General features: G+C 40.3%; 2 protein-coding genes across 2 annotated transcripts in view; both read left to right on the forward strand.

Moving 5' to 3' along the window:
* pamr1b (peptidase domain containing associated with muscle regeneration 1b) overlaps positions 1–15,715 on the forward strand; it is a 28,348-nt gene extending 12,633 nt beyond the window's left edge. Inside the window, exons 5-14 of the mRNA XM_088299577.1 lie at positions 1,004–1,221; positions 2,884–2,991; positions 6,459–6,629; positions 6,727–6,918; positions 8,479–9,306; positions 9,381–9,557; positions 12,193–12,259; positions 12,459–12,688; positions 14,364–14,722; positions 14,799–15,715. Of these exons, the coding sequence (XP_088155703.1) occupies positions 1,004–1,221; positions 2,884–2,991; positions 6,459–6,629; positions 6,727–6,918; positions 8,479–9,306; positions 9,381–9,557; positions 12,193–12,259; positions 12,459–12,688; positions 14,364–14,722; positions 14,799–15,365 (2,917 nt within the window). The 3' untranslated portion in view covers positions 15,366–15,715. The remainder of the gene's footprint in view (positions 1–1,003; positions 1,222–2,883; positions 2,992–6,458; positions 6,630–6,726; positions 6,919–8,478; positions 9,307–9,380; positions 9,558–12,192; positions 12,260–12,458; positions 12,689–14,363; positions 14,723–14,798) is intronic.
* Positions 15,716–19,566: 3,851 nt separating this feature from the next.
* Positions 19,567–25,551, forward strand: part of LOC148335414 (excitatory amino acid transporter 2-like) — a 34,695-nt gene continuing 28,710 nt past the window's right edge. Inside the window, exon 1 of the mRNA XM_088297564.1 lies at positions 19,567–19,791. The gene's annotated coding sequence lies outside the window, so the exon portion shown is untranslated. The remainder of the gene's footprint in view (positions 19,792–25,551) is intronic.

Consider the following 25,551-nt stretch of genomic DNA (forward strand, 5'->3'; position numbering starts at 1 on the left):
ATCCATTTTCAAAGCTGCTTTTCCTCACAAGCATCGCGGGGGGTCCTGGGGCCTATCCCAACTGTCTTCGGGCAGTAGGCGGGGTACACCCTGCACTGGTTGCCAGCCAATCGCTAGGCACATACAGACAACCATCTGCGCTAGGCTCCATCTCATCCCGAACCCAAAGAAGTGATACAGAAAATGGAAGGATGAATTTTAAATATTATTCATAATGGATTCTCATATCTTGCTTAGCGCAAATTCTGCTCACATAATTTTTATTTTATTTTTTTTATCGGCAGGGTGTGTTGAAACACTAACATAGGCACCCAAATGGGAGTAAAATACTACTTGTTTTTGTTGAAGTTTTATAGACATTTAACAGCTACCGGTCAGACATAATTAAGAAGTTTATCCAGTCTAGAGCCATCATGTTGTTTATCAGCGATAATTATCATCAGTCACAAAAATGGAAAAGTATTTTTATGTGCATTCTCTCTATTTAATGGGCACAAAGGGAGTGTTAATGATAAATATCCTTGCAATGTGAAGGGTGATAAACTTCACGGAGCCTTCCAAAGTCAATCCAATGCAAGGCTTTTAAACTATTTGTCTAAGAAAGAAATGTGTTTGCAGTGCATGGATGCTGTGACCGGAATACAACACAAATAAGTCGATTCTTGCATTTGCACGGCCAATCAATCTAAGTATTAAATTACCCCGTGTCAAGTACAATGGAACACACATCTGACTCACCTTTCACATCAGCAAAGCATGTATTAGCAGTTCAAGTCAATTTCTGCAGCTGTTAGGGTAATTACTGTCATTCATGACTGTGCTTTGAATGTTTTCCTTCTGAGCTCTCTGAAGCATCACAACTGCAGTGGCAGCTGGTGGAGCGCTGCCAGATAACACAGGTGCTCGTCTTGCATAAGGCGGGAGAGTGTGATCGCAGCAGTTGCTAAGGTGTTGGGTCGTGTTTGTTTTCTTGTTTTATTCATGTCGCTCTTCATGCCGACAGGTTTATGATGCTGAGTTTGGAGGTACATCATTCTTGTCGCTATGACTTCGTGGAGGTCAGAGATGGTGACAGCATCAACTCTCGTGTTATAGGTCGGTTCTGTGGAAACACCAGACCTGCTCCCATTCAGAGCTCTGGCAACAGTCTCCATATTCATTTTGAGTCGGATGGTTACAAGAATTTTGATGGCTTCTTTGCTACATTCCAGGAGATTTCAGGTATGTCTTAATGTGCTTGTCTACCACTTATGCAGTACAGTAAAGTGGAACGTGTTTGCAATTACTTGAGTCATTAAAAACACAATGCAGCGAGAAGTAACAAGGAGCCTCCTCAATGACCAAATTAATTAATTAATTAATCACTTCTGAGCCAAAATGAAAAAAGTAGCTTTGATTGGATGTTGGCTGTGATTGGAACATGAAAATATTTGGTGTAAATCCAGTCTCCAGTTGGGATTCCAACATTCCTTTTTGTGTTAGCTATCCATTTTTAATGCTGCTTAACCTGATCAGGATCACAGGAAGCTGGAGGCTATCCTAGCTGACGTCAGGCAAAAGTTAGACTACACCTCTGCTCACGACTCAATGACAGGGCACATAAAGCGACGAGACAGCCTTTTACAGTAACTTTCATTCATCAAGTGCGACTTTAACTCACGCTGGGCACACAAACGTCACGCAAATGAACAGTTACACCATCAGTGACGAACATCAACTAAATGGAAGCTCAGACGTTGCTCAAATGTTTTCCACGCTCATGTAATGACATTGTTTTGTTGTCAATGTTAAGAAGTCACTTCGTCATGAGATATAACTTAAGCCTCTATGAGGAGAGGTACTGCCCACTGGTGCCCACAAAAGTTTCCTTTGATACGGTGAGCCAGTATAATGGGACAAAGCGATACGAAAAGGCAACGCCTAGCAACTATTCACCTCTCATGCTTTTACGCAATCATATTTGTGACATTCCCTTCTCCACTTCACCTTAACAGCTTTCTGGTGGCTGTGGTTATATTTTTGTGGCAACGACCTGTTACAGGAACAAAATTGCAGTGTTTATCAAACTCAACTTTACTGTGATTAGGTCTGCTTGCCCTTAATGACATACTATATCATCCAGACCATTTAAAAATACTCCACAAACGTAGGACTAGAAATGTGGAATGACTTTCAGTAGCAAATAAAAGCCTCTGTCTACAATGCATATTTCTCAAAGAAAGTTGTATTTACAATTCCTGCATGGAACCCTTTAGTTTGCATAAATTCCCAAATTATGTAACAAATATTGCCTACACCGAATTTTACAATGTGACTTTGTCACGTAACGGTCCGTTAAAGCTTCACTTAGTAACGACTCATGACGGTCAATATTACTGGTTTCGTTAGTTTATGTCGTCTGGAAGTCCTGTCCCAATCTGCCTGTTTGAAAAGTGTCAATGTTAAAATGAAGTTTATAGGCTTCACCTTGTGTTGCATAGCATGTCAATAACACCATCCATAGAATGCATGTTAAGAGGGATGTTAACAAACATCTTTAAGATGCACAATACGGTCGCAATAGTCACACAGTGACATCGTTCGGATCGACAGTAGGTTTATGTCAGTACATTCATTCAAAAATGTACTGTACTCAACACCAGACACACTTTTACTGTATTGGCTGCAAAGCCACACCTCATAAAAAGAGCTTTATGTCTTTGTCGACATGCCCACGCACATTCAGAAATGGAAAGTGAAAATGACATTGAAATGGTGCCAGCTTGGAGTATACCCACTTCCTTCCACTTCAGACTTTCCAGTGTGGTCACACGCTTCTGTTTCTCCTTTAAATCAATACAATACATAATTATGTACCCTGTTATTCTATTTATTTTGTGACAGCTTGCAGCTCCTCTCCTTGCCTACACGACGGGACTTGTATCCTTGACAGCTCTTACACGTATCACTGTGCCTGCCTGGCTGGCTATACAGGCAAGAGGTGTGAACATGGTAAGTCTCTTAACACGTCACAAAAACGGACCAAACCCTCGAACATCTGTTTTCAGTTGTTGCTGGGAGGGTACTGTTGACATTCATTCCTGGGTCAAATGAGTCATCATTAGTCAATTGGTATCACAGGAACTACCCCACTAGTCTAGTGTGATGTTATGAGGTGGTGCTTGTTGCCTACACACAGATGTCATTCTCACCACACATGTACAGTAGTGTTTCCATTCGCTGTTGTCCATCATTGCTGTTCATGATTAGTGTTGGGGGTCATGCAAAAATCAAATAATCCAAAGTAATTTAGGACACAACGAGTCGCGGAGGGACTGAATGGAGTGAACAACAGAAGTGTTGGAGGAAAACGGGGCAGAGGTGCAGAGGAGGAGTTGACGAAGAACTCGCCATTAGTTGGAGTGTTGTGAAGAAGCTTTGGATTGTTTCAACGTCAGCGTCTTCAGAGAGAGAGTTCTCTAAAACAGGACAAATATTCTCTTTAAGGAGAAACTGCCTCAAGCCGGAAATAGTGAGAGCGATTGTCTTTCTCAATGCAAATTTGCTTTGGAAGCTGGAGTGGCAGTAGAATTGTGGAACTGTTACTGCTTTTTGAGTTATTTATTTCTTTATTTATTTTATTTGTTGATGTTAATAGCTACAATTAAACTCTTTTAGTTGTTTTATTCAGTTTTTTATCTTTTGTCAAAACATGTCTGGTGCAGTGCACACACATTTGCTCGACATATTTTGTTATATCTGCATATTTATATTTTGTTAAGTTCCAAGGTGAATAAAAAGTTTCCTTTTGTTAAAGCAATGTTTGGCACAATGCCCAACATACCTAATGTACCACCTACTATGACAGAAATCCATCCCACATCTCAATAAAACTTGCAATATTTTAGAAGAAGACAATATTATGTCCCATCCCTTTCACATGTAAAGTACGACATGAACTGTGATGTATCACCAGTTCCAGTGTTAATTTTACAACTAAAACTTTGATGTTCTAAAATGTTGCTGACACCGGCACGAAAACACAACAAAAACTATTTTTTTTAATTTATTTTTTTAGCAGGGTTGGCAGTCAGAGCAGCTTGTTTCACATCACATTTACTACACTCATCCTGCCAAGGAAATCGTAACTATTTTTTATTTACACACAAAGTAACTTCAATGCATTACTGTAGAGACCATAAAAAGAAAATATGTCCGATATTCTGTACATGTAAAAACTATCAACGCAGAAAAGAAAATATATATCGAGCCTATAGTGCTGTAAATCAAATTTCACAACTACAGCAACACTTTCACTGGTCGCTGTCGTCAGCCTTCCTTTACAGGCCGCCATTCTCATCCTCCTGGCCATAAATGCACTGCTCACAGTTTGGTCATAGATTTTTGATCCACATTAAACTGGATATTTTCCATTGCAATGCGGCATATGACTCAACACATCCCCTACACTGATCCCATGTGATGTCACAAGCTCCATCCATTACATGGAGCAGAGACCTCGGGTCCTGAGCCCGATATTCATACACTCTCCACCTCCAAGCGAACAAAAAAAAAATCCTCAATCAAATTGAGGAAAGGGGAATACGGTGGTTGTAGTGCCATTGCATTAATTTCTCAAATGTCTCGAGAAATTCATATCTGGTGTCCATGGTATTATGTTCTTGACTAATTTTGACTATTGTGAAGACTGACACAATTAAATCATGATGACGTGTTTTGGACAGCACAAAAATTAGCCTGAGGATCAACTGATACATTAATATCAGCAACATGTGTTCATTTGGAAAATGTGTTAAGCACTATTCTAATTATAGGCTAATTGTACACAACTAATAGCAAAGATGCACAAAGTGTCAAAAGACATTTTCAATTTATTGAAATAAATGAGAAATGACATTCTGTTGTGAACAATTGCATTGTGGTTTAGGGCTTTGTTCATGTTATTTTGTTTCAAGACATATTTGCACATATCCAAATGTGCAATATTGTTTATTAGTTTGAGCTCACAGTAATTGCCTTTCTAGTCATGAACATATGTGGTTTGGGCTGGGCGGAGATGAGCTGTCCTGGAATTTAAAAATAATCTGCAATAATATGTCAAGTACATGCAGGAAGAGGAAAATTATACCGCATGTGTGTTGCTCTGTTAATATCACAAAGTTTTTCCCCAACACAGTGGAAGAAATGACTTTGTGTTCCCTCAGAGAGGCGAGAATCATTTGGGCCCTTCATGTTCTTGTATTAATGGGTGTCTGGAACTTAACTTCTGTTTTTATATCTTTCACATCTCCCAGAAGAACCTGCAAAAACAGTTTTGTTGTGGTATCATTTTCAGGGTTACATTCAAGGTTATAAAATAAATGGTTTAAAAGTCTGCATTTCTCTCTTGAAGCAGCCTTCCCATAAAATGGCAAGCGGTTCATTCATCTTTCCTCGTCGGGAATTTCAGCCTTTCAATTTTACTTCAGAAACATGACTAATGTTATTGTTCAACATCTTTTCGAGAAATTGTTTACATTTCTCTTCTAATGTCATCAGAAAGAGAATTCTAAGAAGCTTCAAGCATATATCATTGCACCAATAATGAATCTGATCTGCTGAAAGCCTGCACGTGTTAATCTGACATGCTGCCAGGGAAACACAAAGTAGCTGTCTTTTTCTTGTAAGTGTTACATTCGTAAAATGAAAGCTTTCCACCCTTGAACTGTGCTGGCAAACCTCAGATCTAAAAGCCGCTCACAACCCTGAAATGAAGTCATCTGCAGATTTAGCCGCTGGTTAGCCAAAAACATTTTCATCCATCAGGGAGTGAGAGATTGGAAATTGAATGTGTAATAGTAGTATTGACCAGGTGCACATGACTTTGTAAAAGATGACCGCACTTTAAATTTATTTAAATCAATCATTTTTTGCAGCACATCCCCCTTTACTGTATAAATATAAGCTATTGTACAGTCCATTATCAACTAAGACTTTTGTATATTGCGTTTATTTACTGCAGCTGTAGAGATAATATTGCATTGAAATATTCCCCACACTGTTCAAGTTCACTTTATTAAATCAAGGGTTACTGCTCTGCAAATGGAACATTTAGCCAAAAATCCTTTTTTTATTTTATCCCTTTATTTCAATGTTTACAAGCCATGTGCTCCAATTTGCTGTTTATACAATTCAAGAATGAGTCTGTGAGGTTTGCTGCTTTAAAAATGTCAACGTTCTTGATTCAAGATTCCGTCTCAGAGTGATAATTTAATATGTAGCAACAATAATAAAAACAGAAGTCAATAAGGTCACACATTAGTGTATTTGTGCCGTCTTTTACAGCGGGGAAGCACACTTAACCACTGCTTGACGGATGGTACAGAACTCTTTTGAAGTCTGTTCACAAGTTAGCATTTAACTAACAGACAGAACATGTTTAGAAATGATCTGAGTATCCACTTTGTATTTCTGCTCAGTGTTGGGATGCCTCAGGCCCCCCGTGCCCACCCACGGATCCACACAGGGAGCGTTTCATCACGCAGGAGCACAAATCACTTTCCACTGTGATGCAGGGTTTGAGTTGCAGGGATTACGGGCTGCCATCTGCCTGAGTGATGGCACCTGGAGTGCACCTGCTCCACAGTGTGGTAAAACATCATTTGGATTTAATTATCATGGATTGGAAAATAATCATAGGTAAGCAGTGAACACACTCTCATCTAATGTATACCTTTTGTGCTCAAGTTCCAGTGGAAAGAGTGTGTGCTCCACCACCAAAGCCGACACACGGGGACCACTTCTTGGTTTATGGTCCCAATGATGTTTTAATTGCTCTCCAGTACCTTTGCCATCAACCCTATGAACTCAGTGGAGTGGCTCAAAGAACGTGCCTTCCTAACAACACCTGGAGTGGAACTCATCCTGTTTGTACCAAAGGTCAAGACACTGGAATATTGAATTTTCTTTTCGAAAGCCTTCATTTATTATATTACACGGATTCCTCAAGGGCAAACAAGCTGACTTGCATTGCTCCAATAACTCAATCTCATGGTTCATATTATGTTCTGCAGAGGGAGTAAAATCTAAGACCCTCCTTTGAGTCATTTTTTTGTTTAGCTTTAGTGGTACATTAAAAAAAAGAATATAATAATAAAGTATTCTCAGGAGTTTTGAAAACATAACAATGAACAAACTCATATATTGGAATGAAGGCAAGCTCTTTATTTTTTTTAAATGTGTTTGTCCCTAAGGCGATCCATGTTTTGGTCATAAATCTGGTCAAGATAAGCAACACACTACTGTATACTGTATTTTGTTTAAAAAGACCGAAAACCTTAGCTCAAGATAAAAGCCGTGTGCAGAATGAGAAAACACAAAATCAACAGCAATCAACAAAATAAATATGGTGCAACTTCAACCTCAACAATTTCAACATACTGACTTTACGAAAACTGCCTCTTTTAGCAGTGAAATAAACGAGTAATCAGTCCATCAACCAGAACGCAAACACAGTTGCATTCACAAACACAATTTTGTCCGATCTTTAATGTTTATGATACACCTGACTTGTTTTAGGAAAATTAAAAGACATAAATACTGAGAATTAAAATGGAAAATATTTCCAGGACATTAAACAATTTCATCTACAGAGCAACCAAACATTGAATCAGTAGGCATGGGACTTTGTTCATTCTGGCGGAGTTGATTAAGGGCAACCAATCTTCAATACTGAAGCCTCAAACCGGATTTCACGTTCCCTAGTCTTCACACCGAATAATTTTGGAATTCAGATTTTAAAAAAGTCACCTCTACATCAAATCAATGCCTTCTGTAAAATACACTTGCCCAAGTTTTACCCAATTAACCCCAAATTGTGAAAAAGGTATCAAAGTAGCATTTGCAGTCTGTGAACCTTGTCTGAAGAAACAAAAAATCAGTTGTCCCACATTAGCATGATATTGGATGACCGTTAAGCTTCCCTTGTGTAGTCGTCTCTTTCGATTATTGGTATGTTTTGTTACCAACAAAACGTATTCCGCCGGCTTCCAAGTTCTGCTTGGAACAGAAAGTTTTTTCCAAACATTTTCCTTCTGCTCTTACTCCCAAATGTCATCATGTGTCGGAATCACAATCACCTCAGACCGTGATAATGGACTTAACAGTGCTGCAGTAAGTTGGAGCACTGCCTGCTAGTGGATATCAAGAAAAATGTGGCTTCTGATTTAGCGGATAGCAATGCTGTAAAACGTGTGTTGGACTTTTAAAACATGTAAAAACCAACCGCACAATTTATGGATTTATACAGACATATGCTAGTTGGTGAAAGAGTCAATAATGTGACAGCAATATAATGTACTGTACCTTATGCTGTGAAATGAGAAAACGTCTGAGTGCCAATCTACACAACATTCAAAACCATATCTGAAAACATGCTAGTTGGTGGCCAACAAACCTAGAATTCACTAATGAATCTTTTCACATGTTCTTTGTCTGCAGTGAATAACACACTCACGGAAACAGAAAAGGACAAGGAAACTGGAAAAGAGACATCAAAAGACGCAGATAAAATTAAAGAAGAAATGGGCAGTGAGAAAGATATCAGCAAAGCTAAAGACAAAAGCCACGAGAACACGGGTCTAAAAAAAGAAAGCGATCGCTGGGGTACAACAGCCGAAGACAAAAACACTGGTACCATTCCAGGGAAAACGGACGATAGGAATAAAGAGGAAAAAAATAATGGCCAGGAGAAAACCACGAGCGCCAATGAAGATAAAGTGGCTCGTGTCGGCCCAGACGATGGCCTGGACACGGACGAGAATAAAGAACCTGAAATAGTAAAACCTGGGTGGAAAGAAGACAGCCATTCCCCAAAGTCAGAGACGGATATCACTGACGTAGTGGTGATAAAAGACAAAGGACAAGACGAGAAGGAAAGAAAAGAGGAGCAAGTGAATGGAAAAAAAGATTCTGGCAAAGTTGGACCCAATGACACCAAACTGCGGATGGTCGTCTCAGGGGAAATAAACACAGTCGACAGTTCCGAGCAGGAAATGGCAAAGAACAACACAGTCACGGACGATATGAATGACTTAAGAAAAGACAATAATACAACAGCTTTACCAGAGAGGAAAATTATTCCCTCGAGAATCAATAAAACACAGTATACGCTGTATAGGGCAGGAGGTGAGGAAAGTGACATGACAAAGGAAAGCCCAACAGTTAAAGACGACAAAGTGGAGACAAGTCCAACCCAGAAAGCGGAGGAACCTGATATGAATCAAAAGGAGAAGGAAAAAGAGAAGGACATAAACCAGAGCTTTATTGGTAAGACGGAATGTTGGTGAGTAACTTTCTCTTTGCTTTCGTACTCCTATTGAACATGAAGTGCTCTTCTCCAGAGAGGAGCTGCCCACCTCCCCGTCGCCTCTATCATGGTTATCACGTGATGATGCCGGGAGCCAAGCCTAAAACTGTAGAATTCTTCTGTAATCACTCCTACGCTCTGAGTGGGGACGCCTTGCGGAGCTGCCAACCAGATGGAACCTGGAGTGGCAAACAGCCCTTGTGTGTCAGAGGTAATGACCATGCGTTACCATATTTACTTCACATAACCAAAGTAGATTTGTTGATTGATTACTTATATGTTGACCTTTGTTATGGTTGCACTGAGGATTTTCACTTCATATAAAATACAGGGTTCACTATCTGGAACTTTCTTATACTTGGAGTTCAAACTCCGTCCATCCATTGTCTGCGCCGCTTCTCCTCACAAGGGTCGCGGGGTTGCTGGACCCTCTCCCAGATGTCTTCGGGCAGTAGTCCACCCTAAACTGGTTGCCGGCCAATCGCAGGGCACGCATTGGCGAGCAACCATCCGCGCTCACAATCATACCGAGGGGCAATTTAGAGTGTCCAAAAAAACCTGCCATGCATGTTTTTGGAATGTGGGAGGAAACCGGAGCACCCGGAGGAAACCCACGCAAGCGGGGAGAACATGCAAAATACACACAGGAAGGCCGCAGCCGCAATTGATCCCACAACCTCTGCATTGTGAGGCCATCATGCTCACCAGTCGTCCACCGTGCCGCAGAGTTTAAACTCATAAGTACAAATAATTTCTCAATCTCTAAATATTTCACAAATTATTTTAAGTAGTGCTGCCAAACGATTACATTTTTCTTAACTATTAATCACATTTTTTCTACCACTATTTTTTGTGAAGCTTTTATTGTATAATATATTATAATTAATGTAAAATCACCAAATATGAAGTGTATTTTAAATCAAAGACTGTTCTAATAGCTTTCTTTGATCTTTGAATACGCTCTAAATGAAGTCATTGTTAGAGGGATTTTTCTCAAAACTTATACAGCACGACACTCCGGCATCACAGTGTTGGTTTCCAAGGCCCTGTGGTATCTTAAGCAGGGTGTTTTGTTTTTGAGATAATGTGCTAAAGATGTACAGCTAATATGGTACAGTGTTTGAATTTGGCTTTGCAAGATATCCAAATTAATTTTGAAACTTTTTTTGGATTCTTAAAATGAGATCGAATACAAGTGCTGTGGCAAATATCCCTCCCCTGGGACATGTGGTTAGCAGATCTGCCCCACAGGCTAGAAATCCTGGGTTTGGCTCCGGTGTCCTGTGTGGACTTGGCATGTTCTGCCCGTGCTTGGGTAGGGCTTCTACCACAATCCAAGAAGCTGCATATTAAGTCCATCCGCACACTCACGGCGATGTGACCGTCGACGACAGAAGTGGACAATCGTGAACAAATTACAATCTAACTCATTCAATGGGAAAAGTCTAACACCATTTTGATGTGCCGCATACAGTGCAATGTGTTTTTATTGAACCACAAATAACATGGCACAATTGCCAAAGTAGAAGTGGTTTGTCCTGGCTGTTCAGCACTGGCTAAGATAATATTTTTTTTCCATGGAGGGGGCATAGATGGTCCAAGGAAATCTCATGAGGTCTGCAAAACAACAACAACAACAACAAAATAAAATAGAAGCACAAAGAATTCCTCATAAAACACTGACACATTGAGTGCAAATTCTCTACAGGGGACATGGGGAAATGTGGAAAATAAAACTCCCGGAAAAACAGAAAATAGCCAAAAGTCAATTTTCTGGCCTGCTACCTGGGGCTCCAAGCAGATTTTTTTGGGGGGGGGAAATGCTCCTTCCACTCCCAACCCAACCCAATTATAGACTCTTAAAATATTGCATTAATATGAATATACAGTGTATGCCCGGACTCTCACTCTCAAAGTCTCCGTCATCACCTACAACCCTAATGAGGACAAGCCACACAAATTGATGGACATTAAAAGTTTTGCTAATGTGGATGCTGCACTGTATCATACTAAAAGGTGTTTCTAATATTAAGCGCACATTAATTTGTGTGGCTAAATAAGGTACAGTAACCAAAGGATTGTCATGAAACTGTTATAATTTCTGGGATTTGGGTTGATTATGATTTTTTTTAAGGGAATGAAAATTTATATATTCAGTTCCAAGATCAAACAGTATTTGCTTTAGTTTAAATAGCATTTTAATATTTCAAGCAGCCATACAAGTGTAGAAATAAGAAAACCACTGTTATATAATAATAATAATAATAATAATAATAATAATGTCACCAAGTGTGAACAGGAAACCATTAAAAAACATCACTTCACCTACATCACCTTTGACACACAGCATGGTCATATTTGCAGAAGTTTGGATACAGTTCTTGTTTTGGATCATATTACACTTTGTAAAGGTTCACATGCACACACACACGCACACACACACAAATCATTTAAATTTACTTAATTCAAAGATGCACATCAGTTGCACATGATTAAAATGTGGGAAGCCGATGTAATTTTTTCATGTTTTCTACAAGAATAAACAAATGGTATGTGTTACTTTAACACATTTTAATCATGTGCAACCGAAAAGAAAGTAATATTTTTCAGTGATTCTGGTTGGTCGATCTTGGATGATGCTGTGTTAATGACCTGTGGGGGGAAAAAACTAAAAACGACAGCATACAGCATGAGATGTGTTTTTATAATTCAGCAAATTTCTATTTATCGGTATTTGCACAGAAATGAATCTATAGGGTTGTAATAATTGAACCTAACTTTTTGAAGTGAACTACTGAAATGAACAGTTCTAATTAATTGAAACGCACCTGCATATGTTGTTGCAGCATGTCGAGAGCCCAAAGTTTCAGAATTAGTCAGACAGAAGATCCTGCCTCCTCAAGCACCATTCAGGTTTGTATTTTGATGTTGATGTTGTTTTCAAGTGCAGTTTAAATTGAAATATCACTATTATTGAGGATTCAGCAAGCATTCCTTCCCTGGGTGTATAAAAATTTTTAAAAAATCCATTTGAATTTTTCACAATCCAAAGAAGAATACATGCAGTAATATGTTTTGAACGTCTCTATCTCGTCTTGTTCTTGGCCCTCAGGAAGACACCAGTGCACAAGCTGTACTCCACTGCAGTGGGCCGACAGATGCTGTCTGACGGTCCCACCAAAGGCCCACCAGTATCTTCACAGCTGCCTCCGGGTTTCCATCACCTTTACACACACATAGAATATGACTGTGTGTCTCCCTTCTACCACCACAATGGCAGCCCTCGTCGGACTTGCCTCAAGACAGGCAAATGGAGTGGGCGTCATGTGTCATGTTCACCAGGTGAGGGCAGCAGAGATCCATAATGTTATGGGGGCATCGCTGACCATTTCAGGCTTAACTTCTGCTACTGGAATTTGGACACTTTTGAACATGGTCATTAAACATTTCCTAATTAACTAACTCAAAGTGAAGTTGGAGGAATGAGGCAATTTCTACATATAGACACAATGTTGGAAGAAGACCATAAATATACCTAGAAGCCAGTTGGAACAAAGGAAATTGACAATTATGCTCATGGAATCTGGAGTTTATAAGAAAAGCACATTTCATTTCACCTGGGTCATAACTAGTTAACTAACACTCAGAAAAATCTGTACATTTACATGAAGACAACAAATACAGTTATCTGTCATGTTTTTAAACGTTTTAACATGTCAGACAAAGTTAGTTACTGTGGACCTTAAATGAAGGTGTGCCGTTTCATACTACACAAATGAGATGAAGTAGAATCACTTTGGTAAGATTTTCATGCAGTGAGACAAATATTGAAATTAAATAATACAAAAATGTCCCAATATACAGTTAATCTAATGTCAAACATCCTCTAAAATGTGTAGTTTAAAAAAAATGATAACGTTTCTCTCTGTTTTTCCCCATTATTATTATTATTATTATTATTATTATTATTATTAATTTATTAATTAATTGCACCATCAAGTGACATCATAACCATATGACAGAAGCTCATAAGAACTACTGTGTTTTCCAGACTCTAAGGTGCACCAGTATATAAGCTGCAGCACCTTTGTTTAAAAAAAACAAACAAACAAAAACAAAACAACATACAAGCCGCATCAGGCTATAAGCCGCAGTTTTCTATGTTGAAAAAAATTAGTGTTTACTGCTTGTATAGAACGCTTTTGTACTGTGAATGCACATAAAGTACTTAAACAGATTGTTAAAATAGCGCCTTTTAACACGGCAACAACAAAAAAAATCAAGATTTATTTAATTTTCTGAACTATTGAGTCCCCCGACCGGTGAAAGAAAAATCCACTGAAAAGCTGCACCGTTGTATTTGCCATATGTTTCAAAATCTAGGAAAAAAGTAGCGGCTTATAGTCCGGGAAATATGGTATACATTTTTTATTTAACATGCGATATACATTGCAAATGGTTTCCTATTGGTTATTAGTACGGTTAATGCTATACCATATAATATAAATAGTGCAGCCATAGCTGTAACAAAGCACCGTACACACAACCTAAAATACTAATAGTACAACAATAAATTACCAAACAAAATCGGTAACACTTTATGAGAGTCGTATGAACCCACATTTAAATAAAGTGTTATTGATATATCTAAGCTGAAGCGAAGCATGTCTTGTTTACACCAAATGTTACCTTTCTTCCATAGGCTAACTTTTTCAAGATCATGTTTCAATGTTACTATACAACGTTCCTTTCATGAGTCTGAGACACGTACGGCAAATTTTGCGATTCATAAAAGGTCCTAACCAGAACTACTTTGTATTCTGGTCAACCTGTTCCAAAATAGTAATGCTGTGTTCGTTGTATTGTAAAAGGCATTCAGAAGGTAACTGAAAAAAAAAAAGGTTCAACAACACTTGGTGTTGACACAGCTTCAATGTGAGTCACATTGACCGTGTCTTCCCTCTTCATCATGGTCTTCCTTTTCTATCCTCTCATCCTGTCACCTCATCGTTGGCAGTGTGTGGGAAGCATTCAACCTTTGACCCTGAGAGGCCGGGAGAGGCTCACTGGCCTTGGCTGGTGGCCATCTACCGTCGCGCCACCAATGGTGCAGAGGCCAAGTTGACCAAGGCAGATAGCCACACCGGGTCTGTGAAGAAGGATGTCAACGCAAGAGCCAGCAATCATATCCGGGCTTCTGACTGGCAGCTGGTGTGCAGTGGCGCTCTGGTGAACCAAAGGAGTGTTGTGGTTGCAGCTCACTGTGTGACACAGCTCGGGAAGGCTTATCCACTGGATGCTGCTAAAATGAAGGTGGTGGTAGGAAAACACTATCGAGACGATCACAGGGAAAATAAAGGTCTCCAGCACTTGAGGGTAAGCTCAAGATCAACTTTTCTATCTTTGTGATTAAGCTCTTCAATAACGTCTATGTTCTCTTTTGCTCCCAAAGGTGGCCACCATCGTTATTCACCCAAATTACGACCCCCATATTCTTGACTCGGACATAGCCGTCATCAAGTTACTGGACAAAGCAAAAGTTGGAGAAAAAGTGCAACCCCTCTGCCTGTCAGACATTCAGGGCGAGGACGAGATGTCTGGACAAGGGCTCGTGACTGGCTGGTCTCCACTTCCTGACTCAAGTTTGGGTGCAGATGAGAAAGCAAGAGTTGGCCTTGTTCACCTCGCTGACATTGTCCCATGTGAGATGCAATACGCCCGTAATGGGGTGCCCGTCAGTGTGACTGACAACATGCTGTGTGCAAGCCAGAAGCCCAACTATGGACCCTCTAACATTTGCCCATCTGACACGGGGGGAATCCTCATCCTTCCTGCACTCACTGACAACAAGGAGAATCCTTCTGTTGGCTTTACCCAAAAAGTCAACAGCAAAAGACTTTGGAGACTTCTGGGACTCGTAAGCTTTGGCTATGACCAAGGGGAGTGTGATCCTGAACTCTATACAGTCTACACTCATGTAGCAAACTTCAAAGTCTGGATAGAGAACAGTATGAAATAGACATGTTACTGTATGACTCATAATATTTAATATTTGCCTTTCCAATCTAGTCACCTTCTCATCTCATGATTGTCGTGTCTGGCCCAAGGGCAACACTGGACAACGCGATGCTCTAAGTGAAGGGATGCTCACACATTAAATGACTCGTTCGTCAGTTTGAGCTTATACACTTGAAAATAATAAAGTTCCTTGAAAAGAGGATGTAATGTATTACATGCGCACATCGATATGTTCTGTAGATACAGCATATTGGAATGCAATGACTTTTTTTCTATTAAGTCATGTGACTGAAAGCGGTGTACATATTAGATTGAGAAACAGGATGTTTTTAATTAAAGAAAGGAGGTGAATTCTGGTTGGTGTGATTTTTTTTTCTCTCCATGAAAAATGTCTTACATTACTGTATTTATGCAATTATTCAATTATACTTCATGAAAAAAGGGAATTACATGGATGGTATGAGCAGGGGAAGAAAAAAAAAACCTCAGCCTGCTCTGTGAAGCACAACGTCTGTGTTCTGAAGCAAACGAATCCAGGTCAGAGCAGCACCATTTCCACAACCATAAACGGAGCATATTATTCACATATCATTTCACTCCTCTGTGCTCAAATTAAATCAATTACTTCCAACCTGACCCGCTTCCATTATTCAGTTTGCGTATTGCAAAAGGAGGCAATAAAAGTACATTTCTATCTCAGGAGCTGCTTGGTGATTTAGGGGTGTGTTCAAATTGTAAACCTCAGGTAGAGTGCGTCATTAACTCTTTCACATCATTGTACCTGCATATTCCATTAAGGACAAACATCATCCTTCATTGTTAAGAAAGACGACTATTTTGTGGCCCACCGGGCTGCAAGGTGGTGCCTGTGGTCAGCACATCTGCTTCACATTCAAAAGAATCTGGTCCCATACGGCTCTGTCCTTTCTTTGTTTTGCTTGCATGCTCTCTCTGCGCTTGCGTTGGTTTTGACCGAATGGCCCAGCTTCTTCCCACATTTCAAAAACATGCATGACTCTCAACTGTCCATCGGTGGGTAGGAATATGAGTAGAAATGTTTTTAATTTTGCCTTTCAATTGATTGTTAGTCAGTCCATTGTGTATCACGAATCTTCTTCTTACACTGAGTATAATGACAATAAAGGGCATTCTGATTCTGATCGTATCCCAAAGTCAGCTGGGCCAGTCTCCACTGGCAACCCTTGAATGGAATAAGGAAATGCTCCAGGATGATTGATGGCTGGTGGTGTCACAATAGGCAACATATAACATATCACAATACCTTAGAGCAGAGACTCTCCAAACGACAGTATTCCGGCTCACTCTAGTGGCATGAAAAACAATCACTGAATTAAATGTTCACACTGTGGATAACATGACAGTGGTTCTTCTCAAAAGGTCTTGTCTTAAGTGAATTCAACTTTTTGCTTTAAATCCAGCAGAGTATGTTTGCAAGGTACAGTTCAGTTGCATTTAACTTTTAAAAGCACAATACATTTGCTCGTTTGGAATTGTTTGTTTCTCAACATTTACAATTTTATTTAACTTTTAAGATGAATAGATTTTAATGAAACCATGGTTTAAGTTGGTTTTTATGTTCCTATATTTCAGCGCAGATTTCATGTTCAAACTTTGCAGAATGTTGCGGTGGTTTACAATAATGTCTAATATACATTTAAGATTAAAATCTTAACTTCATTTTTGATGCAAGGGGCGATTATCCTACTGTATTTTAATTTTGGTCATAATGGTGGAACTTGGAGAGCCAAGTTGCTTAAAAATTATTATGTGGAAAAAAAAATCCATCCATCCATCCATCATCTGTACCGCTTCTCCTCACTAGGGTCGCGGCGGGTGCTGGAGCCTATCCCAGCTATCTTCGGGCAGTAGGCGGGGGACACCCTGAACTGGTTGCCAGCCAATTGCAGGGCACACAGAGACAAACAACCATCCGCGCACACACTCATACCTCGGGGCAATTTAGAGTGTTCAATCGGCCTGCCATGCATCTTTTTGGAATGTGGGAGGAAACCGGAGTACCCGGAGGAAACCCACGTAGGCACGGGGAGAACATGCAAACTCCACACAGGATGGCCGGATTGAACCCACGCCCGATGCTGTCTCTCACTGTGAGGCCATTTTGCTAACCAGCCGTGCCGCTAGTAGGAAATTATTTTTTGTAATTAATCGAGTCAAAATAGAAATAAATATATACAAAATAATCTATACAGTCTCTTTCAAAGAATTTCTGTCTTTCCTGCATCCATTTAGTGAAGTTGTATAACGGCTCAGGAGATTCCCATGTTTCCCTGAGAAGCGCCCTGTCCACTTGGGCTGTTCACAGGACCTTGTTGGCTCGCATAGCTTCTTTAGTTAGAACTATGGGCTCCACTTACTTAAATGTGGCTGGCCTGGGAACTGGGATGAACCTTAAGCAAAATGCCTTGATGATAATGAGCTGAATGGATAATTGTATAGATGAGAAACGATGGAGCAGAATACTTAACCCAAAATCTTTGCATTTTGGTGCAGTTCCCTCAAAGTCCTACATGTTTTGCATAAAATGTGAGAAGATGTGAGCTAATGTGGGATTTAATTTGTCTTCTATGCACCTAACACTTTTAGAATTAAATTGACCAAAAGACATCACACTCTTTTTAGGCCATCAATTTGATCCGTTTGTAGCACTGGCACATTTTTCCCTTCATCAATATTTCCCTTAAAGTTTGCTGATGTCTGCTTTACCGTGACACAGGTGTGACAAGATGAATTTAATGAAAAGTTGTCAGTTTTTACTTCAGTGGGTGCTGCGGAACCTGTGCAGATAATTAGCCAAATGGAAAATTAGCTCAGAAAAGTGATTTCAAAACATACCATAATAAAAATTGAAATAACTAAAATAAGTACTATATATAGTGACATACAATATCTTGTGATTGGCCAGTCCAGGGTTATCAAACATTCTTGCTCCAAGTCAGCTTAATTTCACCTTGGATGAGGACCAACAGTAAAGAAAACGGATTGAAAATAGAAATGTGTTGTGTCGGCTAACGTAGAAACCACTGTCACATGACACATTCCAAGGTGATTCTTCCAACATTTATCAATGTGAGCACTGATCCATATAATGCAGAGGATTATCTGCAGCTTCAGCATACAGGTGTTCATATGCCCCTGCAGTCGTTCCGGTTATTCACGTTGACTCAATGTTTACCCTTATCCCTGTCTACTCTTGTGGGATCCCCTTCTTTCTGGTTATCAGAAATACGACAAAACGTGGAGATACAGGATTTCTATCTGACAGTTTGTGGATGTCATTTGTCAATCAAGACTGCTGTCCCTTGCAATGCTCATGCATGCATGAACCTTCACATTTATACTTTAACGTGTATTGTATTTTGTTTTGTCCGGGATTTTTTAATAAAATACTGTCACACTTCGATCCACTCTTCTAGTTCAGTGTAACAATCAGCAAAAAAAACCCTCCATCCATTATCTGTTCCGCTTCTCCTCACAAGGGTCGCTGGGGTGCTGGAGCCTATCCCAACCAACTCTGGGAATAGGCAGGGTACACCCTGGACTGGTTGCCAGCCAATCGCCGGCACACAAAGACAAACAACCATCCGCTCTCACACTCACACTTTGGGACAATTTGGAGTGTTCAATCAACCTACCATGCTTGCCTTTGTAATGTGGGAGGAAACAGACGTACCCGGAGAAATGGCACGCGGTCACGGGGAAAAAATGCACACAGGAAGGCCAGAGCCGGAATCGATCCCACAACCTCTGAATAATGAGGCCATCGTGCTAACCAGCCGTCCATCGCCCCTGCAATAAATATATTTCTATAATTATATTTTGCAGTGTAATTGCATTGACAGTACATATAAAACATCAACTGAAATTCAGTAAATTACCATGCATGCTTTATCAGTATGTGCAACTTGACGACATATTCTAAAAAGGACATTTGGAACTTTTATTTGATGGTCATGACCTGCTGAGCGAGTCACTGTTTTTGGATGGGTTTGGCTTTGTACCAACTTTCAATGGGATGCAATGCAAATGAGCGCATGAGTGAGAAAGGTAGAGGGAGGGATGAGATAAGGTATAGGCTGCATCTTTCACCGACTGGAGATGGCATCCCCATTGAGAAGACACAAAGAGGAGGGGGCGGGCGCAGGCAAGTGGGGGAGTCAAGCGCCGAGGGGTGAGGTGAGGCATAGCTCGTTCCGTGGGCTCGTTTAGCTGCACAGCTCCTCGGATTCTACTGAGACAAAAACCCTCACCACGATCTCACCGTCACGCGCTCCTGTCGTTGGAACTGCAGTGGCTCGCTGTGCTGCCTCAGCCTCCGTGACGCGGATGCAACAAGACCCTGCAAAGGGGCTGCACAGAAACTTTCTTCCTTGAGGTTTGAAATAAAGGTAAGATGCTGCTTTTCATCTTGTAAAGAAACTCGCTGCGAGGTTAAACATAAACAGCACGAGGACACTCGGTAAATTGGTGATTTTAACCCGACTAGGGCGGGCATTTATTGCAAGTAATTTTCTTGCTTCTTTTTCGGTATGCGCCGCGCACACATAAATATGTAGAGGTGCGCGACACATTCCATTAGAGCTGCGTTGGATCTTTCATTCATTTAGGTTCATTAATTTAAAACGATTAGACGTGCATGCAGGATTGCGATCAATGTGTTGCAGATGATTGATGTACGTTAACATTGACGCCCTGTCACAGAAAAACACCACATGGTTTCAAATTTTTAAATGGGGCGTGTGTGCATTGGTTGCCACTTTGTTCTTGAAGTACTTAGTGGCTCCAGGTGTTGTGAAATGCGCTGTATAAATAAAGTTGTATCGTATTGTATTGAATTGGACTTGGTGTTTATTGCTTGGGGATGAATATTGAGAGAAAAAAACTTTTTTTAATTTAGGCACCAAACCTCAAACTGGAAGGTGTATGTTTTTAAATTAATTCAACCATTATCCATGAGTAGTCTGGTTTGTCTAAATTAAAACAGCAATATTTTATGGCAATGAGATGATGGAATGTGTCTTTTTAGCAAGGTGTATCTGTCACTGTCTTTGTAGAAGAGCATTCTGATAATCAACAAGTTAGGTCAATGCGGGTTTGTAGAAAAACATTCTCCTCATGGAAATTAATCAGTGAAATTTTTAAATACCTTAGCCTTTTGTCTGTGCGAAGCAATTCATTTGAACAAGCATTTTCCTGAACGCACAGAACAAAGAACGACTGCTGCAAAAACAACTGATTAATCATATTGTGACTGATGTATAACTACCCACCTAGGAGCCAATGCGCTACAATAGGCATGCACATACACACCCATACACGCTCGTAAACCCACAAGCACACGCACGGTTTCTCAAAAGCAGCACCAGTGTCACCATGGAAACCAACACTCTTGGCACCATCAGTTGATCACCTCCAGCTCATCAATTTAGAAAACGTGCGCGGGGTGTGTGAGCGGACGCTTCTGACAAACAGCACATTGACGGATGCGTCCATAGAGGCGATCTGTGTGGATGCGGGATTATTAACAAGACCTTCTGCCCGGTGAGACATGCTGGCTGGACCATGGCCATTTTGTCACAAGGGTGGAGTCTGAAGGGATCTGGCGTTCAGTGTAATTGCCGGGAGAATCTGTATTGAAAAGTGTCCATGCAGCTAATGCGTTTTGTCCTTTTCCCGGAGGCAGTTCTCTAAACTACTGTACTGTGGCATTTTCTGCTTTACATGAATGAGCACAGACATCCAAGGCACATGCTGAAAGGCGGGATGAGTCATTTTGATGTATAAATGTCCGATATCTGAGTGTGTGTGTGTGCGGGGGGTCGTGGTGACTGATCAAAATCACATCAATTATGTTTTCATGAGTCTAAAGACACTACTGTAAGACATTATTTGCTTGTCAAGGGTGCCACTTAAATATTCCCTTTTCATTTGTTCACGTTATGATGCAAAGCTTTGGTCACGTCTTAGAAATGGGAACGTTTGAACGGTTTATCAAACAGACTAACATGAATATAAACAAATAGACGTTAAGCATCGTAAGACTTCCAATTACAAAGTAGAAAACAAAAAGAAAATGTAGCATTTGTGTGAGTGCATTATGGGCGCACAAATACTGATAAGAACAAAGAATATAAAATCAGAATGTCTGAACATGTCAACCGTACGGAGCATACACATATTAATGCCAGCCATCTGGGTAAACAATGCTTTAATTAGGATAGCCATTGCTCAGGGTTTGCGTGTGTGCATGCCTGTGTGCGTTTATGTCAAGGCTGCAGTAGATATAGATACATGGTGGGCTGTGATTGAAACACAATCCAATCTGAGGACAAATAATATTAAAAAATATTGAAGACACCAGCTTAGTGGTGAAGGAAAATGAATTTGCGAGAAATTGAAGCTCAATAAATACATAGATTGATATTATACGTGGTGCAATGTATGCATTAGTAAAGACTCTATGTCTCCCTCATACATGAATTATCAACAATTATTTGAAAGCTATGATTATTTTGGAGGAATGTCAAGAGCAAGTTGTTTTTTCTTCTTTTACTCAGGCGATTTCCTTAATAATAACAATCCAACTCGAGGAAAATAATGACTTGTTTCTGCCAGATAAACTGCGATGAAACACTGCCTGGCGCGACAAAGAGTGGGTGACAAAGTGGGAGTGACAAAAACAAAGAGTGCAGAAATATGTAAATCTAGATGAGAAAATGGGCATTTATTTTAAGGGATCCGAGAACCTTCTCATTCTTGTTTGTGGTGAGGTAAAAGGTCAGCACGAACATCATGGAAGTGCAACGTGTAAAATTACAATTAAATTTGGACAAAAAGGGAAATGGCATGTGAAATAGTGACATGAATTCACCATCTCCAGAGATGCTGGAGCTTTCCATTCATGGAGTTCCGACTGTCATGTGGCTTCCACTGCTTGTGTAATCCTCCTGGGAACACACGGAGGATGCCAAAGTACCAGCCAACTTGAACACCCTCACGTTTGTCTATACAGCTCCTTATTTTCCAACGTCTGTACGAGTGAAATGTCTCACTTGGTTTTCGCTTTCATTTTGTTTCACTTTGGTTTTGGATATTGGATATTAGTATCATCCAGTTTATAATTATATGTATTTGATTTTGCTTCAACTCTTTAAATTTATATTCACAGGATGGATCTTCTACTCCATTCTGTGCCCTTTCTTTCTTTTTATATTTATTTATTTTTAATTTGCTAATGTGGTCCCCACCCATAGAATCAGTGTTTTAGTTCTCAGAGGTCTGCACAGAGTGGGGTCTTTTCCCATGAGTTGACCAAACAAAGAGCCTGGCTCCCTTCACTTCTGTTTGACTGCACAGGAACAGGACAACACAAGCATTCACCACAGAAGCTGCTGCTAGGCGGCAAAATGATAGACCTTTTGATGGCCATGGTTAAGGCATTACTTTAGTTTTGCAATAAGACTACTGCCATTTAACAGCCGGGATAATCCGTGAACATGTTGTTTCATAACCTCAACGAAGACGTACATCCTTTTTCTGAACTGCTTATCCGTGTAGGGTGAGACTGCGGGATGGAATGAGTTTGAACTGATATAGGATGAAAGGTAGCTTAAATCCTGGACAGGTTACCAATCAATCACAGTGCAACGGTGAATGGGGCATAAAGTTGGCATTGATTCTTAGGCAGGATTGCAAACATCACTGATGTGAACTGTTACACGACCAAAAGCGGCAATAAAAAGTCAAAGACATTTGAGAACACTGACAATTTGAAAAAAATTGTTCAGTGGCCAGCACCACATCTAAAGGAATACAGGATGAACAATAATCCATCACAGCCTCCATAACAGAGTTGCGTGCGACAATTTACATTCCGACCATAAACAATATTTATTTACTCTGAAAATTATTCTCGAGCCAAATTGTTAATCACGATGAACAGAAAGAAAAAACACAGGAAAGTGACAAGGGATGCAATCAAGGAGTGTTGGAAATATCATTCCAGACTTTAAAAAATTCGTATCCCTGACAATTTTGAGGCAACAGAATCGCACAATGATACAAATGTAATGAGAATGAGTGTGAATATATCTAGACATGACTATTCATGTAAAACATTTTAAACCAATAAATATAGTATTGAGATTTTTACATGAAAATTCCTTAAGGCAGCAGTCTTACCGGATCCCTGTTGCGTTACAAGCCAAAAGCTACTCATTCAACAGCAAATTCGCTTTTGCTAGAAATGTGGCACATTTCCAAATGTTCAGTCCGAGTGAGTTACTCGTTGATTTAGATGTGTTTACGTTGATACAGCGGACGCAAACTTTTACCACTGTCCACCACCCACATCTCTTTGGCACCTGCTCCATTAGAATTCAGGTCAGCAGTGGGAGTCACGGAATTGCTCTGAGAATGAATGGTAAAGGGCTTGGGGGTAAACGGAGGGGGGGTCTTGTTTTTTTTTTTTTTTCTCCTGACACCAAAGACCAAGCTGCTGAGAACAATCTACCCTTTGTGTTGATACCAAGAATCATAATTGAAGGTCAGTCATTGATTTTTTTTTTCCAAAACAAATAGAAGATTTTATGAACAATATAGTAATACTTTTGCAGTTGTTGTCAAAATGTTTGTCTTGAGAACAAACTTAAATTACACTTTTGCAAAAAAAATAAATAAATAATCTGAAATGATTAAAAGCGAGTAGCAAGTATGAAGGTATATAGACGTCACCTGAACAACAGTCAAGATATGACGAACCACATTCAGATATGCATTAACCCGTCATACCCTAATCACTCAAATTAACACGAGCTCTTGCAATACTTGCAATATGGAGACACTGTAATCTAAGGAGATGAGTGTATTTCTACCCAAAAAATATTACATGTTCTTTTAACAAATAAATTGTGCCCAAAAAGGAAAACTGCTCCATTTGTGTGTCTTAAGTAGACTTTTTCGACAGTTTAGATTTTGAAGGAAAATAACTAATATTATGAACCGTCAATGCTTTGGGAATACTTTTAATCATCGTAAAAAAAAAAAAAAATGAAAAAGGTTTTTAGTCTTTTAGCCCTACTTGCTTAACCCACCTTTCTTTCGCCCCTTTACTCATTCACAAATCCTCAATTAAGTGTGCAATGGGCCTCTGAGCAAGGTTTGTGTGCTTCTTTGTTCACTCCGGGTGCATCGGCAGGCAGTAATGTTCCTCTTGAGCATTTAAATGGCCTCGAGCTGTGGGAGCAAAGCGCCGAGCTGCCACTTGTCTGCTCAGATGCGGGAGTGCTTCATCACTTGTGGACGTTTTCGGAAGCCAAAGGGGTCTCATACATGAGAACTGCAGCAACGGGCACAATGACCACACTTGGAGGAGAGACCCCTCCGTCCATGTCAGCCACCCCCTTCGTCCCCCACTTCTTCCGGAATAATATATTTTTTAGGCTCTCCCTCAGGAGCCTTTACCGTCACCCTTTATACCCTACCAATCTTCCCCTCCACTCCCCCGTCACCCTGCACCCCTCTTACCCCACGATGCTTAACCAATCGTCCTTCACCTTGTGTGCAGCCCCCCCCTTCCCACCGCTCAGCCTATCACCATTCCCGTCAGCGCAGCTGATGGAGCGTACTGTCTAGTTTGTTTACCTCACCCACTTGTGCAACGGAACACACAACAATCCCCTTCATTGCCTGTTTGTCAGAACCCCCTTTCAGAACCAAAAGGGGTGAGAGGCGAAGGGGGGTGGCGGGGCCTGCAAAAACAAAAACGAAGGAAACAATAAAATCACCCCTCCTCCCCATGCACCCCGTGCTAGCGGTTTCCCAGCTCGATATTCTGTGAACTAACTTGGAGGCCTGTAAAGTGGCCCATTATTCTAGTTGGGATGGCGTGTTCCAAGAGTGCTCTGCCTCAATGGCTGATTAACACAGAGGGGTTTTTGTTTGTAGCTTTTGGCTCACTGCATTATACACTGCTTAATTAGGACTAGCATCTATCTATCTATCTATCTATCCATCCATCCATCCATCCATCCAACCGTCCGTCCGTCCGTCCGTCCGTCCATCCATCTATCTATATATATATATATATTGCTACTAGCTTTTATTTAAACATTTCTGATGATGTTGGACAGCAAGAAGCTGACGTGATT

This window comes from Idiotropiscis lumnitzeri, chromosome 6 (genome assembly GCF_059441095.1).
Source record: "Idiotropiscis lumnitzeri isolate Australia: NSW breed Sydney's pygmy pipehorse chromosome 6, RoL_Ilum_1.0, whole genome shotgun sequence".
Classification (NCBI taxonomy): Eukaryota; Metazoa; Chordata; class Actinopteri; order Syngnathiformes; family Syngnathidae; genus Idiotropiscis; species Idiotropiscis lumnitzeri.